We start from the raw sequence: 19,068 nt of genomic DNA, 5'->3' as shown, positions 1-19,068 counted from the left end.
AATTATAATATATTTGAGAACATCTGCTAGCAAATAAAAAGCTAAATGAATCTATAGAAGACTCAGTTAGCCTTAATTTGGGCACCATAAGATAGAGCATGATTTTAGAAAAACTATAAAATTAGTTTCATATTTTTCTGAGATATAAAGTAACCTTTCTATGATTTTTTCTAAGATCAAATCAGATTTTAAGATTTTTAGTTAAATAATTTATATAGAAAAGTATTCAAATGGTAGTTGTTGTTCGTTTACCTCCCTAAACTAAACTATATAAAAGAAGCCTAATTTGCTCTTTTTTTAACTGACGCACGTCAGTCAAAATTACCGTCACTCATATTGCGAGAACAAATGGTTTAAAAACTTGATGATGGTTGTAAAAAGGCCTGTCACCCAGTGGAAGGGCAGTCTAGTGGGTAGGATGCTACCCAGAGTTCAAATTCTGATTTTGCATATTTTTTTAGATTTTTTCCTAGAAAAAGCAGGTACATACACGCGTGCGCATTCGGTGTTACTGGATTGAAGGTCAGAGAGCCTCCCAATTTCTTCTTTGCGTGTGTACAAACGCGCACGCCTGTGTGTGGGTTGTGTGCGTCCAAGTTGTACCCGATAAAAAAACTTGATGATGTTTTTTTTATATAACTCTAGATGACGGTTAAAAATTCGTTTTCTAAACGAGGGAGGAAATCCAACTACCGCGAAAGTTTTTTTTTTTTATGAACCGCGAAAGTTTTGAGGTTCAAAAAGACGTTTTCGAATTACATTCACCCATTCAGGCCGGAAGCCTAATAATACATTCCTCCTCCTGGGCCGTATCATGTGGAACAGCATCTTCCTTCCTTGGGGCCAGCCTCCTGAACTCCGCTTCCGGTTAAATTAAAAAAAAAAACTCCGCTTCCGGTTCTGGCCCATTGGCGTTGCTCACATCGCCGCGCCTGCGCCGCCCCTCTCCTTCGCGTGCCCTCCTCGTCCTTCTCTGCGGCGGCGAGGGAGCTGCCGTCGCCTGGAGGAGTGGGAAGAAGTGCTGCCGAAGGGGTGATTTACGGAGCGAGAGCTCCTGAGAGTTGAAGCTAGAGCGGCTAGGAGCAGGTTTGGAGCGCTACCAAACAGGCTCCAGCGAGCGCCGCCGCCGCCTGCCGTGATCTCTCCCTGAACCACCCGGTTGCAACCGAGCAGCTAGCATGGGGGAGGAAGAAGATGATCCTGACTGGCTCCGCGCGTTTCAGGTACCATCTCGCTTCATCTCCCTCCTCTACCCCATCTCCACTTGGCTCTGGTCTCCATGGCTAAATCGTGGCATCTGCTGGGGTAAGCTAGCTTTCTTATTCCTCTTGGAGCAAATCTCCTGTTCCGGATGCAGGATGCGACCTCTTGCCTTGGATTTCCACCTCACTTGTACAATCCTGCTCGTGAAACTCTAGCGAAATACAGTAGGTCAGGCCGCACTAACTAAACCCCGGTGGGTGACATACTGACAGTCTGACACGGTTTTCCTGCCACGGTTTCTACATCCTTGTCTCGCCATTAGTTGCTTTTCAAATGTGCGAATTTAAAACTCGGAAGTAAAGGAAACGAAGACAAATAATGTCGTACTAGCGGTTGATCTGTGTCTTTGTGCCAATGGGCTCATTATGTGCCATAAATTGGTTCATGTCCTGCTCAAGAAAGTTCCTGCTCTTTCTGACCCCGTAGGTTTGAGCTCTTTCTGTTGGTGCATTTGTATAAGGAAGTTTTTAGCTATGCTTATGCTTTTTGTAAAACTGTGGTCGTCCACCTTGATACCACCGAGTAATGTCAAGAATGGTACAACAACAACAACATAGCCTTTCAGTCCCAAGCAAGTTGGGGTAGGCTAGAGTTGAAACCCACCAAGAGCCCCAAGTCACGGTTCAGGCACTTCAATAGCTGCTTTCCAAGCACTCCTATTCAAACATAGATCTCTAGGTATATCCCAAGCTTTCAAATCTGTTTTTATTGCCTTCCCCTATGTCAATTTCGGTCTTCGTCTACCTCTCCTCATATTATTAGCTTGGCTTAGGACTCCACAATGCACTGGTGCCTCTGGAGGTCTCTTTTGGACATGGCCAAACCACCTCAACCGATGTTGGACAAGCTTTTCTTCAGTTGGTGCTACCCCTAGGCGATCACGTATATCATCGTTCCGAACTCGGTCCATTCTTGTGTGACCACAAATCCATCGCAACACATTCTTGTGTGACCACAAATCCATCGCAACATACGCATTTCTGCAACACTCAGTTGTTGAACATGTCGAATCTTTGTAGGCCAACATTCTGCTTCATACAACAGAGCCGGTCTAATCGCCATTCTATAAAACTTGTCTTTTAACTTTTGTGGTACCCTCTTGTCACAGAGAATGACAGAAGCTTGTCGCCACTTGATCCACCCCGCTTTGATTCTATGGCTAACGTCCGCATCAATATCTCCATCCCTCTATAGCATCGATCCCAGATACCGAAAGGTATCCTTCTTATGCACTATTTGACCTTCCAAACTCATATCTCCCTCCTCCTGTGCAGCTCCGCCAAAGTCGCATCTCATGTATTCGGTTTTAGTTCTGCTCAATCTAAAACCTTTAGACTCAAGGGTCTGCCGTCATAACTCTAGAATGGTACTAAAGGGCGTACCCACTGCAGAGAGCTCCCGCTCTGTTCGGGGTCTGGGGAAGGGTGTCAGTGGCAAGCCTTACCCTCGCCTGTGCAATGCGAGGAGACTGCGACTCGAACCCAGGACCTTCCGGTCACAGGCGGATAAGTCTATTATGTAGCAGTTACCACTTACCACATGGATTCAAACATTTTTTTTTCTGGGAGCATAGGCACCAAGTGTGGCACCAGTGATGCTTTCTTCTGGGTCAGATGATTCTCGTGAAGCTAGTCCGACAAGAACCAGTGCATCTAGAGAACAAGACAAAGGAGAGAAGCAGGCTAGTCCAGATCATGCAGGTGATAGAGATGGTGCTTCACAAAATAAAAGCAAAATCTCAGCAGCTACTAAAAGAAAAAAACTTGGCAGTAAAAAAGGTAGAACATACCTGTATATTTTTGTACTATAAAAATTCTGAGGCACGAGTCCTATAGGTTTTGATCCATATTTGTCACATTGATTCTTATTGATTCTTTTGGCAAATATGCAGATGGATCAACCATGGATGAAAAGCAAGCTAATACTCCTAGACGCTCGGTATGGATTTGAGTGTTTTAGATTCCCTGTCTCCTATTCATGATATCTTGGTAACTAGGCTGGTGTTGTGTTGTTGCTTCATCCATTAAAAAGGATAATGTAGCACTATGTAATTTCTACTGTACTATTAGAGACTCAGGCTACTAGTTTGGCCATCAATGAAACTGTGCAGGCATCATTTTATTGTACAGATTATCTGTACCTGTTTGTAATGTTCGATTTCTATTGTGATATTAGTGATCAGACATTGCAACTGTTATGTTTTGTTTTAAATTCACTATGGCATAGTAGTTGTAAACTGGTCCTATAGTTTGTAGTTAATTTTTGCACATAATATTTTTTGTAGACTCCAAAGAAGGATATGGTAACACTTTCATCTGGTTCTGATGCTTCCCCGGGAAACAGCCCTTCAAGGGCTGGTGAAGATAATCATGAAGATGACTCACTTAGTACTGCCAAGAGAAAGGATGCTCAGCAAACTAAGACTAGAAAAACAAAGGTTGCTGGAACAAAAGCTGGTCCAGACCAAGCAGGTAGTAAGGCACTTTAATATGACTTCCATTTCAGTTGATACTTGATAACTTATCACTCAGATTTGGAATGACATGTGATACTGTTTCATGGTTCAACATCAAAGACGGAGATGCTGAAGATGATATGCAAGATAAACTTACAGGAAACTCTGTAAGATGCCAACTCACCCATCTCTCCACTTTATTGTTTTATGCTCCTTCAAATTTGGATGTGAAGCTCTAGCCATTTCCAATTATATATTTGCAGCTCTCTGATGGAGTGTATGTACCTCTAATGCCAGGTCTCCCAGAGGTTACCATTAATATTTCCTGATAAAGTTCAATGTTCAAAGGTATGCTCAACTCTAAGAGGCACTGCTTATACGGAGATCACCCATTAAAGTTTCTATGTTTGCAACGAATGTTATCACCATGGCTGTTATCTCCCCCCCCCCCCCCCCCCCCCCCCCCCCCCCCTTATTATATTTATATCATATTCTTATTCTCAGAAGAATTGTCTTCTTAGCATTGCTGTGTAAGGAATATGTTATATAGTGTGTAGAGGTATAATCAGGAGACATGACATGACATTGACACTTGTTTGTGTATGATACATTATGCAGTCCATTTGTAGAGAACAATGATTTAACAATGGGAGCATGGACTAAAACACAATAGCCACACCTTTCTTTTCCTGCTTGAACAACGAATGATGGCATCAGAGCTGCATTTTATTTCCTTAATTGATAGAGGGAAACGATTGACTTACAACTGTTAACCCAATCTCAAATCTGAAAAGCGAAAATTAATGTGCCACAAAGAAATTTAAAAGATGACAAGAACAACACGATGGGAAAAAAGCCCCAGCCTACTTAAATAACAAGCTCTGGATCTTAAGAGCTTCGGCAGTGTACCAAAGAGCCATATACTTGTGGTTCTAATTTCTGAATTGTGTATCTGTATCTGTGTGTTAAATGGAACTGTGAATGACTAGACTTCTGGAGAGTAACTTGGTGAATCTATCATTCCCTGTTATCCCTTAACATATATACCTCCAAAATTCCGACTGCATATCCAAAATTTTATTTCATTAACATTTCCCAAGTTATAATCCTTGTTCTGTTTGTTTGTTTTCTTTCTAGGCATTGATTGAATGTGATGGTGACTCGATAGATTTGAGTGGAGATATTGGTGCAGTTGGGAGGATAGTAGTTTCAAATGGTCCTACTGGAAATCAGGATTTGTTGTTAGACCTGAAAGGTACCATCAAGTAATTTATCATTTTGTGTACTTTGGATACTGAATTGTAACGATGTAAATCTGTACTGAAGCTTTGCTTAAGCATTTGAAACCAGCTCTGTTTTGTCTTAAATCTTGATATGTGCAATATTCCAATACTTGAACATCTTATTTCTTCTCCCCAACTCATACAGGAACAATGTACAAAACAACTATAGTTCCATCCAGGACATTTTGTGTTGTAAGTTATGTTCCAAACCCAAGTAGAGGTTTATTGTTTTGTGTTGGTGTTTTAACCCTCTGTATTTTTCTTTCAGGTTAGTGTGGGACAATCAGAAGCAAAGGTTTATAAACTAAATTTTGCATGCATATTTGAGCTATCCACTATGTCAATTCACACATGTCATAATTTCGAGCATTAGTGTGCCATTTCTGCTTGTTAATTGGGTCATGTGTTCAATTTCTAAACGCCACTTCCATTCCAAGGCAACTATTCACCATAACCCACCCACCCACTGTTTTCTTGTGTGCAGATAGAGGCTATAATGAATGACTTCATTCAACTGGAACCACAATCCAATTTATTTGAAGCAGAGACTATGCTGGAAGGTACATACTTCCGACAGTTACTGCAGGGTGCAGGCTAATATAAATTCAATTTTTCTCCAGAGCATCTCTAATGTATAAAGCTGGCATGCACACTCAAACTTGTAAATAGTGGCATGCTCCTATCGTTCTTTGATTGAACTATTTTTTGGTGCATCTGCATTTGTGGCTGTAGCTTCAGTCTTTTAATGTGCACTACAAGGAACAACCAGGCTTTTCACGAAGCAATGGTCCCATTGTTTATACGATGATAGGCTGCACTGCAATTTTCATTCTCTAATATTGAAGATCTATCATCTGTTTAGGTACCCTTGATGGATTCACATTTGATTCAGACGATGAGGGTGACAAACTCTATGAACCACAGGCTAATCAAAATGATCAGAATAATGAAGATGAAGGTCAACCTAAGGCAAAGACCAAAAGGAAAGCAGAGAAAACAGCGGTGTGTTTTCTTGACTCTGATAACTAACCCGCAACTATGAATAGCTAGAATCTGGATAGTTGTTATGTACAGAAGTTTCCAATTGGTGGTGTTGCAGATTTGCAGCGGTTGCAAATTCTGTATTGGATGTGTTTACTGGGAATTTGCACGAGCTGTTTGCAGTAGCACAGTTCTTATTTTTTATGTTTCGTTGCTGTTGCTGTGTTCGCTGAAGTAATCATTTCACAGAACCATAACAAAAAAAAATGTTGTAAAACATGCTATCAACAAGTTTGTGGTAAATTTGGCAAGATAGCTGATACTCCAGATTTCAGCTTGCTGCTACCTGCTAGTGTGTTGCTATTCTCTCATGGTAGCCCAAGTTACATTGAAAAATGCTTGTCGCAACATCGAAGTGCACCTGATGGGAATCTAATCTGCTTCCTGTGACATGCAGGGGAAGGCACCGAAGAAGGCAAAGGTTACAGGAAAGGGCCCCAAAAAGGGCGCAAGGAAAACCCAACCTACCAAAAGAGGTAGGAAGGCGAAGAAGTGATGACATGTTGATTTCCTCGGAAAAGAAGAAAGGCTATTCAGAACCAAAGATGAGAATTCTTGAACGTATAGCCAGTGCTGTGAGGCTACATGTGGTCAGGCGTTGTCAGTTTAACATCATATATAGTACTTGTTTTAGAGAGAAAGAGATCATGCAAAACTGCAAAGCTGATTTTCTGTAGGTAACATTGTTGTGTACTCTAGGAGCTTTCAGCTTTGGATCCTCATTTCCACATTGAGTTTGTAAACTTGTCTCTGAGAAGGTGTGGTCTGTAGTCTGTACTCTGTTCAACAAATCTGGTTTCTAGATTTTTGTGAAATCTCAGATCAGGTCCGGCCAGTTGCTTCGTTGTATTTAGGGCATGTTTAGTTCCCAAAATTTTTTTGTGCAGTACCTATTACCTCGAATCTTGCGGCATATGCATGGAGTACTAAATGTAGACAAAAAAAAAAAAATTACACAGTTGGGTGAGAAATCGTGAGACGAAACTTTTGAACCTAATTAGTCCATAATTAGACACTAATTGTTAAATACAAACGAAAGTGCTACAGTAGCCAAAACCCAAAAAATTTTGCATCTAAACGCGCCCTTAAATGGTAAATTTGAACTGGATCGGCCCCCAATTGATCACTACCGATGCCCATTCTGTTCCCAACCGGATTTTTTTACAGTCCATCAGTCCGAGGGAGTAGACGAGCTTTTAGCAAGCTTTTAGCACTGGTTTGGAGTCACTTCACTGTACATTCGTGCCGAATTCAAACTTCATTTCACCATGAAAGGAAAAGAAATGCCTTTGTTATAAAAAAAATCTAAAATAGTATATATAGATAATGCCATCCGATTCCTTCCTGTGTAAGGTACGGTTCCTGCCTTGACTGACGAAGTGGCGAGCAATAATTATCCGATTCCGTCCGATCAGCCGCCAAGGACCATCCCAGCCGTCCGTCCTCTGCCCCTAGCGTCAACTGCCAACACAGGAGGCGTGCGCCGCGCGGGGCAGAACTGCAGCGTGCCCGAGACGACGCGTTGCTTCCTTTGCTTTCCTTCCCTGCCCCTTCGCCGCCTGCTCCGCGCTCCCCTTCCTTCATTTCCGCGTCCGCTTCGCCACGCGGTCGGCCAGTCGCAGCAGCAACCGCCGCCCCCCGCTTTGCTCCCCCACAGCCTCCTCCGCCCTCCTCACGCCCTACCGCTCCGTCCGTCCCCCGCACCGGGCTCGTCGGCGGGATCCAGCGCCGCCGTGGCCGGCTGCGGTGCGGTCCCCGCATCTGGGGCGCGTGGGGGCCGGTGGTGAAACGGCCCGCGTCCTCGGTGCCTCTCGACGTCTGCCCGCTTCCTCGCCGGCGCCATTGTGTTCGTACGCCTCCTCTCCCCAGCTTTTGCTCGCCAGCTTGCTAGTGTGGTTTGTTTGGTTGCTGTGTACTAGTTCTGAGGAGGGGATCGGGCTTGTGGGTTTCGCTTTGCTCTCCTCTGTGCTTTAGAACCCAGATCTACTGCCCCAAATGGATGTAGAGGTGTTGCTTCGACTTTTAACCGGCAACATTTCGACTGTCTGATTGGAACCAGCCAAGTTACGACTTACCGCTAGTCCATGCTTCAGATTGAGCAATTGGGTTCCCGTATGCGCGGAAGCGGAACAGCGGAACAGGGCGTGTTGGGTTCCCGTATGCGCGGGAGCGGAACAGTGAAACAGGGCGTGCTCACCTGTCCACCTTGTGACTGTTAATTCCACACGGCTCTGAATAAATGACACACTGCACGTTGCACAATCTGAAACCGGAGTGTACTTGGCAGTTTATTGACTGTAGATGTGTACATACGTAGATTAGTGCTGTAGTTTTCTTAATCTGGCATTCTGATGAGTGCTCTGCGTACATGCATCCGGTGTGCTCAAATGTTTTTAGATGCCTGCCCTATAGGAAATAGAAGTACCACAGTAGGTCAGATCAGCATAGCTTGGTGCAAGATAACACTCTTATTTTTTTTAACATACTATCATTTTGTAGTCTTGTCACTACTAAATTTGTTGTTCAACCTCTTACCATCTGCCTGCTCCTATCTGACACATCTTTTATTGTATTATTAGGTATAAATCCCCTGTGATAATAACCACTGCTAGTGATGCATTCTTCGGAAAATAAACTGGTATCCTCCAACTCGGGAAGATCATCAAAAGGGAATGAGACCTCTATGGAGTTTGTTCCAGTACCAAAAAGACCAACTAGACATGATGCTTCTCGCCAATGCAAATCTGATTCTCCTTTGAAACGATCACCAAGGAAAGTCAGAAATGCTACTCTGGCAAAAAGCATAAAGAATAAATATCATTTTAGTCCCCTCAAACAGCGGAGGGGTTCAGATTCTGTTGCTGGGAAAATTGTGACAGGACTAACTGCACGGAGGAGGAAGAAAAGAAAAATGCAAAATACAGACGAGGCAACTCGCTTGGAACGAAGAGCGAGATATTTTCTAATCAAGATAAAATTGGAGCAGAATTTGCTAGATGCTTACTCTGGAGATGGATGGAATGGGCAAAGGTGCATCCCGTGCTCTCCCTGCTGTAATCTGCTGGTGAAAAGAAAGTTTTCAAATCTATATACATCCTTGTAGAGTCAATGCATTCTTTTGAACTTTGCAACCAGAAAAATGCTGTCTTGTCAGGATGAAGAGGAAAAGTTCAGAGAAATTTATTGTAGCTTTTAAGGCTTGTAACCAACAAGACGCCTATTCTTTTGGAACTTTTACATATGAGATTTATGATGTCCCATGAAGAATAGGTGTATGTGGGCAATGTGACAAATACATGTTTTTAATTTTTTAAAATTTCTTAATTATAGTAATATTACAGGTCCACTGGCTGCTGCCATTTGTAACTTATTAATGTAGCTTTTCATAGTCTAGGAGCATTTAGGTTGATGCAGTTAAAGTCTATTTCATGGAATGAAAGTGCTGTGTGGTACCTTTTATTGATTGGGCTAGTGAGAGAATTCTGTTTTTCTTGCCTGTTGTTTGGATAGAATCATGTTAACAGGTTATATAACTTCTCTTAAATAAGTTCCACAATGTTGCTGTTGTATAATTTACTTCCTCATTTTTTTCAGATGCTTTCATGTGTTAGTACAGTAAAGTAAGGTATGATGGTAAAAAGTACACTAATTATGTTCACTTTTCCAAACAGCCGGGAGAAAATAAAGCCAGAGAAGGAACTGCAGCGTGCCAGGAAACAAATCATAAAATGCAAAATTGCTATACGTGATATCATTCGCCAACTTGGTTTGTATACTTCTACTGGGAGTGTTGATGGCCCAGCAATGCCTCCAGATCAGTCTACCAATCCCGAACATGTATGTATGTATGTTATCAAGTGAAGGCCAGATGTTCTACTTCATAGGATCTATCAACTGATAAATTGTCAATATTTATTTTGCTAGACCATGTGCTCAACATGCAAGTCTCATGAATCATTTCCCAGCAATAAATTTATCTTCTGCGAAGGGCCCTGCAAAAGGGCATATCATGAGAAATGTTTGGAACCTCCCTTGAACAAAAGCGGTAATTATTTCTTGTTTTACTTCCAAATATGTGGCTTTATATTTGTTCGACATGGTTATTTGTTGAGTTTAAAGCCTAACAGATTTGTTTTGAATTCCCCACCTCTCTTCCCTGAAAACTTTGTTTCAGCCTTTCGTGCTATCTTTTTTGTGCTTATAGTGTAATAATATTGTTACATGTGTATGCCAAAACAATGCCTATTTTGTTTGTTGACTGGTAAAAGTTATAAGGCTAATTTTTCCATTTTGAAACCAGTTGACCATTGACAGATAAACAGTATGTTGACATTCTTATTTCTTACATTAGATTTATCCCTTACTAAAGAAGTTATCAGAAGTTCAGGGTAACTTTTGAAAATATCTGTGTTCACTTTATTTTAAGAGTAATATTTCATGTGCCGCCACCCACCAGGGTCCTCAGCAATAATAGTTGGATGCTGCCCTAGTTCCTCTTCTGTAAACCTATTTTTAGAGTTTTGCTTCTCGCTGCCTAACTTTATAGTTTTGTTAATTTTCTTCCTTCTATAACTCTGAATTAAAAAAAAAACCATGTGTAACAAGTTGAGATTTTTGACCTGTAATTTACCGCATAGGATGTACATGGCCAGATGGCCTGGATGTAAAACCAGCTACATTCTGCATACTATCTGCAGTTTGAATGCACTTGTTACTGATGCTGTCATTATTATCATGAAAAGTTTGCTTATCATGATTGCAATATGTAATACAAACATTGATTGGCAATGGGCACATACCCTAGCATAGTTGCGCCAATCATCTAAATTAACTTGTGGAGAAAAATAAATGATATTGCGAATTTATGGAACTGCAGTCAGCAACGTGTAGATTACCTGGTACCAAAATCAACAGTACTAGAGTTTAGGGCCACTAACTCATGATTGTATATTGATTTATATTAATGTAGTCTTTTCTATGTAATAGCTTTCATGTTGTGGTGCTGTTTGGTACGCCTTTGCTTTGGTCTTATATGTAGTAGACTCCTGTGATAGTTGAGTGGCATTTATTTCTAGGAACTACTGCTTATCTTTGAAGTATTATTACCCCTTTACATGTCTGCTTTTGCAATAGTTCTATGCAGATTCTATTCTGATGTTGCAGTGGCATTTATTTTACCATTGATACATTTATCTGTCTTGTTCTTTTCATCAGTACTTCCAACAAGTAGCCATGGATGGCTTTGCAAATTCTGTTTGTGCAAGATGAAAATTTTAGAAACTATTAATGCACATCTAGGAACAAGCTTTACAGTGAAGTGCCCCTTTGAAGTAAGTGTTTATTGTTCTCACACCCATATTATGACTTTCACTTCAGCATTCCTGTCACTGTCAACTCTACTTGTTTTCTGTAGGATATATTCAAGGAAGCAACGGAACAAATAGACTCCGAGGATGCACTAGATGAAGATTGGCTTTCTGAGTATTCAGGTGATGAGGACTATGATCCTGACGAAAATGAGGACAGCGTCAACTGTATGGACAGCGGGGAGGAAATTATGTCTGATGATTCCAATGGTTCAGGAAGCCCCCTTTATTCTCCAAATGACGATATTCCCGACTTCATATCAGCAGACTTAAATGACGTGGAAGGGTTTTGCCACACCAATTTAGACTTAGGCATTGATGCCGTTGAAGATGATTTGGCACAGATCCTTACCTACCAAAGGCCAAGAAGAGATGTTGATTATAGAAGGCTTAATGAGGTATGTTTCACCAGTACAAATTGTTGTTACCAATACTGTTACTCAAAACACTTTGCTTGGCAATATTTTGTAAAAGTGACTCATCAATGATGTGTACTTTTTATCCTGCGCAGGAAATGTTTGGAAAAATAATCAGAAATGAAGAACAGAGTGAGGATGAAGATTGGGGCCATGAAAGGAGAAAGAAAAGGAGGACGCGTTCAGGTGGTGCTGGGGATAATTCTGTGGGTTTCTCAAATGTTATATCTGATGAAAAGAGCCAAAAGAAGGGGAGAAAACTTTTCAGGATTCCTCCTGCAGCTGTCGAGGTAATTGATGGTTAAAAAATGATAGACTACTTTAGAGCTGTATATTATGATTCATATAGGGTCTGTTTGGTTTCCTTTATGGTAGCCTGCATCACATCTAGCCAGCCAGGCCTCCTCTGGCCAGGCTGTGGCCATGCATCATACCATTGTTGTTTGGTTGCCTTGATTTGCAGCGCCAGGCCCTGGGAGAAGTACAGGCAATCAATGTAAGGAGCCTGCATCCCATGAGCCAGTCCAGGCTATATCTGGCCAACCAAACAGGCCCATATGTATTTGCTGTCATGCTGTGATATAAGGCCAACTCATGGCTGTAATTGGATTTAAACTAGCTGCCTGCATCTATGGAACTACCACTTTTACCTTGTTCAGTTTTTCATGGCTTCACGCTTGCTTACATTAATACCCTCTGTTCTTCACCTTGCTAAAACAGGTACTTCGCAGAGCTTTTGCTGAAAATGAGCTTCCACCCCGGGATGTCAAAGAAAATCTCTCAAGAGAATTGGGAATTTCTTTTGAAAAGGTATTCAGTATTGGATTGGATTAATGTTGTCAGCTGTGCATTACTGAGTCCTTGTATGTTTTGATTCACCTGAAAGTTGCTTTATGGTGTTCAATTACCATTTGGCACCTAACTAAATTCTACACTTGTGTGAGAAGAGATTCTATAAATGCCATTCATTTTTAAAATCAGCTAGTGAGGTCCATATCACAGTTGTCACTCTTTCCATCTAACAATATATTTGGGCGGAGCATCTATGAAATATAGATTAATTACAAATTTGTTTTTTCTTAAAATGCCTTAAGATCAGTAACCAATGTCTGTCATCCATATACAGATTGATAAATGGTTCAAAAATACACGGTGTGCTGCTCTCAGAGATCGTAAGGTTTGGATTTCTGTCCCATGGTTATTCATATGATCTACATTATATCATTGAATCGATAGTATTTTATTGCATTCAAAGTTGTTACCTTTGATTCTTGCGCCGCCCCCCCCCCCCCCCCCCCCCCCCCCCCCGCCACCCACCAAAACAACCACTTCTGTTTTCTCTATACGAACCTTTGCGGTGGGCCATAATAGAAGTTCAGAAAATCAACAATGTCATTGCATTTATGCCAGTGAATCTGTGTTTTCTTTAAGTGCACGAGTTACTTTATATATACAGAATCATACATTGGCATGAACTAAACTTCAATCTAACTGTTATAGCTTCGACTATTGCATATGCTTTTATTCTTTGTGTAAATTTATTGAAGGACACATAGCACCAAGTTCTGGTCCTTTTCATTCAGCATATCTTGTGGTTATATACTTAACAATGTTGACATTGGTGCCATCTTTCAGGCTGAAGGGAAGAGTCATAATACGGCTCCCAGCAAAAGCTCAAGAAATAAAGGAAAAGCTGGAATCTCAGGCAAGGTTGATTCAGCAGACAATTCATACTTTGTTTCCATGTCTGAAATCGCCAATGTCCTGATATGTTTGTGAGCAAATGAGAAGAGTTTGGTTCTCAGCTGTCTATTGTCTTAAGGATTCATGTTGGTTATAATAATGCCAGCGCAACGGTTAGCTCCCCAGGTGAGGGAGCTGCCGGCCAGGGATCACATCCTGGTGGCCAAAAGAAAGGCCCCTTGCTGCCAATCCCCGAAAGGTAGTGGCAGATCGCAGGTCTGTGGCAGCCCTATAGGGGTGATGAAGCCAGGGTTTGGTGTCTTTCTTCGGTTGTTTGTCAGTTTATTCTTATTGTAAGACAATGGGGCGGTCCTCCCTCCCCCCCCCCCCCCCCACCCCCCCCCCCCCACCCCCCCCCCCCCCACCCACACACACCACCACCCCACCACCACCACCCACCAGACGAGTTTTTTTTTTTAATAATGCCATGTCCCAAAGGTTTATAGCCTGTGCGTTCCTTGATTTATAAAGTGCTAAATATCACTTTTATGGATTACTTCATTGAAAACCTCATTACAAGTGGCCACGAGCTAAACTGAACTGTATTTTAGGGGTGGGGGGGGGGGGGGTTCCTGTTACACTGAAATATTTTGGTTTCATGCGGAAATTTATTGAAGGAAAGTGTCAAGTTCTTTTTTTCATTTGATCTTGTGTATATAGATATCCAATACAGTGTTTTGTTGATCTCTCTTCTGTCCTGCAGGCTGAAAGAAATGGTCATATTACTGGTCCCTGCAATAACTCGAGAACAAATGAAGAAAAATCTGGTATATTATCAGGGAAGGTTGATTCAGCAGACAACTCGTGCTTGGTTCCCTTGTCTGAAATCATCAATGTGCATACACGATTGCAACAAAATCTTGAGATGAGGATGATGGAATCATGTAGCAGTCCTGTGTGGCTGCACAATAAAGGAGGTAGCTTGTTTCCAACAGGCCAAGCCAAGGTAGAAAAATGACAGTGTTGATTGCATTTATAGATCTTATCTAATTTAACGAGGGCATTGACCCCCACCACCACACACACACAAAAAAAACTGTGATCAAATTTCATCAAGCTGATTGTGTGGTCTGAACATGTTTGCAGGAGAGTACATTACCTACAAGCAAGCCTTGTTTGCAGTCAGAAATAAGCCATCCAACAACTAATGAAGTGGGCACTTTAGTGCAAGCTACTTCTTGGATGGATGCTGGGGCGTGCACTGAGGTGCAAGAAGCCACTCCTTGGGTCGATACCGGGGCCTCAGATTACCAGCCTTTCCTGGACGTGATCGATGAGATGTGCGGACTTGAGTGCAGACTGCAGAGGCTGAAGGAGAACATGCTCTCATCTGGCATAGACGGCAAAACCACCAGTGAGAGTGACATGGGAAACCAGGCTGTGGAGCTCGTGCCGACCGCCGAGCTCAAGGAAAAAGCGCCGCATGGCAGTTTATTTGGGCATTATTACCCATAGGTCTTATATATAGCAGATAGCTGTACAGAGAGCCAAGAAAAAAAGAAGAAAGAAACAACAAACAGACAAGTGCCCGCTTACATACCAATCCAAACTGTCAGCAGTCAGGAACTCCTTTCTTGGGCGTCGACATTACTAATACTGTCAGGTAGTCCAGATGAGCAAGAACCATTTACTTGTGTGCCTCGGAGGTTCATATCATATATGTTGTATATCAGTGTATCAGAAGAGTTGTGCTTAGTAGTAACAACAGTGTACACTCCTAAACCCTAATCCAAATCCAGACTGTGAATCTGGATTAGCTTGTCATGTGGTTGTACCGTGCAGAACAGACAGATCTCAACTGGTCGTTTGATTTTATAGAAGGAAACTTAACATGCATGATTTTGGCCCGTTGTGTACTTGTGTGACAAAACGGCGCACAGCACAGATTTAAATCTCTTTCCACTGTTGTAGACTGTACCAAAAATTTCCAGACCATAGGCAATCAGATTTAAATCTTGGTAGGTAGTTCAAACATCAGAAGACAATCAGATTACACGAGCTACTAGCTGTTTAGTCACTGGTTCATGTTTACATTAGGAAATGGATCCTGCTGATGCTGCAAGAAATACTCCTAAGGGCTCGTTCCGTTCCTAGGGAATCATTCTCTGAAATGATTATGATTCCTACTTGGATTGCTTGGCTAATTTATATCTTTGATCAGCTAGAACGATTCCTAGGTGAACTTTGGGCTAACCAAACGAGCCCTGAAAGAGACTGCTGGATATTTCCCCTTGGCCAGTGAAAAGGATCTCTCCACTCTACTCCAGCGCAAGCAAGGCACAGGCAGCGCGTGATTGCCTGCTCGCATCGCAGACATGTTATCCGGTCCGGTCCTGAGCAGAGGCAAAGCAAATAAACGGAGGATGGGTTAGGGGTCCAAGTGTCTGCGCTGCGCACCATGCAAATTGCAATGCCCCTCTGCCTCTGGCCTCTGTACTAGCAAGGGATGGACACTGGAGTAGTACACTACAACTAGAAGCTGACAGAGTTGGGATAAGATGGGCAGGTCATGGGTTTCTGCTGGTGGGGACGGCAGATATGCTACCCTTGTCGTTTGGTGCAGCGGCCGGCGGGCGGTGGCGGTGGCGGTGGGTGCTCAGTGCTCTGCTCAAAAATCACCAACGTTTCGCACTGCTCACGGGATTTGACGTGGTTGCTTGTTTGGCGACCATATATGTCGACTTCAATTCGGGCTGCTTTGTTCTGATTCGATTGCAGCGGAAGGCTGCCACCCTAGCTTGCTTCAGGGATGCAATCTGAGTTCCATCCCTAGTCAAAATTTCTAAATTTGGAGGCTAAGTTTATTTTAAAATCGTTGGACTTAGGATGGCATAAGAGTGATTGGTAAAATTTAAATTGTCAACTAAAACAGTCCATTTCATGTGTGTAGAAATAAAATCAATTTGTGTGCATATACAGCAGTATTTCTTTCTCTTAAAAAATGTTATACGGTGGTTTTTAGTCTGGTTCGACGGTGTGTGTTGTGTGGTGGCCATTTGTAGGAGTGCGTGCACTGAATTTGAGTTGGAGATCGATAAGGCTTCGTCCTCGTCCGTGTCGGTTTGCATTGGTTCAACATCTACCGTGTGGTACGGTGTGAACAAGAACAGCCGAACACCTTTTTTTTGGTCTTGTCTTGTGGTGTGTGTGCGGTAACAGCAGCTTGCTCTGGTTGCACTGCCGTGTAACACCTTTAGCATCTACCGTAGCTCACACAACGGACACTGGCACAGGCAGTAAAGAGGGCAGTAGCTTTCTCATGCATGCACATATAACGATGTGTAGGAGCATGTGTTTTTTTATAAATGCTTTAAGGGGTAAAAGGAAAAAAATCGTCCCAATAGAGAGAGCATGAAGGCCATATACTGACAATGCAAGGGCAGGTAGAGACGTGCTCGAAATCGCCAGCGACAGTAAAGAGTGTAGGGACGACGAGTATTTACAATCGGCATCTTCAGCTGCAGCGCATTATCTAAAAAATCTTCAGCTGCTGCGGATGCATGCATCAATGCATGCAATGCAACAGGAGTTCCTCGTCCTCGCTCTGAACTCTGGAATTTCTGAACTCCGGACAGGAAGAATTTGTAGGTGTACGGCACCAATAGAATGGCTAACTGCTCTTCTGTACACCAAAAAGTGGCTCTAGCACAGCAAATGCACGCGTGGCCGTTTAATTTGGCACACAGGAGGGCACGACGTGCGGCTCCAGAAATGATGGATTAACAGTGAGCCAGTGACTATTTGTTAATTAGATACGCACGTTCAATTAACAGTGACTATTTATTTATTAGATTAGATATACGGGCAAACATCGTCGTGCAGTCTCTAAAAATCCAAAACTATTATATACTAGTGCGGTGCGTACTTGGGGAGTTGGGGTGCACGGCGGCTTCAGTTTTTCGCGCGGCTACGGCAGTGGGGCCCATGTGTCAGAGACTGCCCGGACGGCAGTGGTGGCAACGGGCAGGGCAACAAGTAACACGGCCCGGGAGGTAGCACTAGCGGTGGCACAGCTAGCGGCTGCTGCATCTGCATGCATGGACCATGCACGTATGTACGCATGCAAGCAAGCAAGCTGCCGCCCGCCGACGTGCAGGTACAGTGGCGTGTCGACGCTGCCGGCCGGCCCCCTGGACCGCACCCGGCCCGCCACACGGCCCGGCCGGCCCTTTTTCTTTGGGCTAACAACCTGCAGGAGAGACGGAGCAACTCGACCGAGATGCCATGCATGTCTCTCTCTCTCTCTCTCTCTCTCTCTCTCTAGGTCTCTCTTTCCCTGTGCTGTGCTGTGCGTGCTTGAGCGGTGAGCCGGCGCGCGTGACAATGCACGCACGACGACGGACACTGTTGCTGATCATGAGTCACATGCACCGGTCGCAGGGATCGAGCGTTATTATTAGTGCAGCAGTACCTACATGTACAAGCCCTTGGTTGCATGCATGTTACATACACACACCATGTATAGGCCCCGTTCAGCTTACCGGCTTGTTTGGTTTTTTTTTCAGCTGGAATAGTATTTTTCTCTCACAACAATTCAGCCAGAACAGTATTTTTCAGCCAGTTTCAACCAAGTTTCAACAAGCCGAACGGATCCTCATCATCGATCCTCGAGATCAAGAGGCGCCATGTACGGACGAAGGTCCCGTCTACATCCTATATGGGCCCCGTTCGCTTGTCTTAAAAATGGCTTATTCGGCTTCTTTTTTCAGCCGGAACAGTGTTTTTCTCTCACAACAATTCAGCCGGAACAGTGTTTTTCAGCCAGTTTCAGCCAAGTTTCAGACCAACGAACAGGGCCATGGTCTAAACTCTAAAGTGTAATCACAAAACATTAGATCATTTTAGCTCTTTGAGACATCAAACAGGAGATCTAACGTTTATCTAACCTTATCAAAACTTTAGAACACACAAATGACCTAAAGTGGTATATAGATTTTTAGTCCTTAAATATTAGTTAACTAAACTTTAAGCCATAGGACCCAAATAGGACCAAACATACCTTGCATTGCCTGCATTCTTATGAGATAGGAGGAGTCAAACGATTTTAATATTGGTTAAATCTATATAAAAAAGTATAATCTCGTATAAGTGTTATTAATTACTCATGAAAAATATCCTCACACGGTAACTATAATATTAAAAGTTAAACTTAGTTCGAATCTCTCGAATTACATCCTTTTGAGACGAGAAGGAAACAAAGGGCAACACGTACACGAGCGTCCCAGTAATAAAGGGGGAAAAAAGGGCGTGCCCTTTTTGCCCTTGATCCAAACGCGTACGATATGATCACAGGTCTGCGTGTATCGGTGTATGCTACCTCTTGGATTTTTCCGGTCAATGGCAAAGCGTATCGGATCCCGCGATGCAAAAGCCACCAGCCGGATCGAAGGCCGGGTAATAACTTTTTACTGCATTGTTACTACTGCTCCTACTAGTACTTTTTTTGTTTTTGTTTTTTGACAAGAAGTACTTTTTTTTGTTTGAACATAGCTCCTACTAGT

General features: G+C 42.8%; 2 protein-coding genes across 3 annotated transcripts; both read left to right on the top strand.

Moving 5' to 3' along the window:
- The first annotated feature begins 868 nt into the window (after window positions 1-868).
- On the top strand, window positions 869-6,685 carry LOC136462733 (DNA-binding protein BIN4-like). Its single transcript, XM_066461787.1, has 12 exons — window positions 869-1,223; window positions 2,837-3,041; window positions 3,155-3,201; window positions 3,548-3,734; window positions 3,839-3,885; window positions 4,016-4,066; window positions 4,856-4,973; window positions 5,147-5,193; window positions 5,270-5,296; window positions 5,486-5,561; window positions 5,864-6,003; window positions 6,440-6,685. Exons 1-12 carry the CDS (start codon window positions 1,179-1,181, stop codon window positions 6,536-6,538), a joined length of 1,089 nt encoding a protein of 362 aa, XP_066317884.1. The 5' UTR covers window positions 869-1,178; the 3' UTR covers window positions 6,539-6,685.
- Window positions 6,686-7,539: 854 nt separating this feature from the next.
- On the top strand, window positions 7,540-15,403 carry LOC136466675 (pathogenesis-related homeodomain protein-like). Of its 2 annotated transcripts, none has more exons than XM_066465154.1 (12): window positions 7,540-7,888; window positions 8,622-9,072; window positions 9,714-9,879; window positions 9,967-10,087; window positions 11,257-11,372; window positions 11,456-11,806; window positions 11,920-12,114; window positions 12,545-12,634; window positions 12,951-13,001; window positions 13,460-13,534; window positions 14,271-14,513; window positions 14,654-15,403. In XM_066465154.1, exons 2-12 carry the CDS (start codon window positions 8,657-8,659, stop codon window positions 15,020-15,022), a joined length of 2,193 nt encoding a protein of 730 aa, XP_066321251.1. In that variant the 5' UTR covers window positions 7,540-7,888; window positions 8,622-8,656; the 3' UTR covers window positions 15,023-15,403. The 2 variants fall into 2 exon arrangements, with proteins under 2 accessions (XP_066321251.1, XP_066321250.1); XM_066465153.1 differs by having other exon boundaries at window positions 7,540-7,892.
- Window positions 15,404-19,068: the final 3,665 nt, after the last annotated feature.

This window comes from Miscanthus floridulus, chromosome 7, assembly GCF_019320115.1.
Source record: "Miscanthus floridulus cultivar M001 chromosome 7, ASM1932011v1, whole genome shotgun sequence".
Lineage (NCBI taxonomy): Eukaryota > Viridiplantae > Streptophyta > Magnoliopsida > Poales > Poaceae > Miscanthus > Miscanthus floridulus.
Note: the sequence above shows the minus strand (reverse complement) of the source record. Positions and strands in the feature narration are given on the sequence as shown.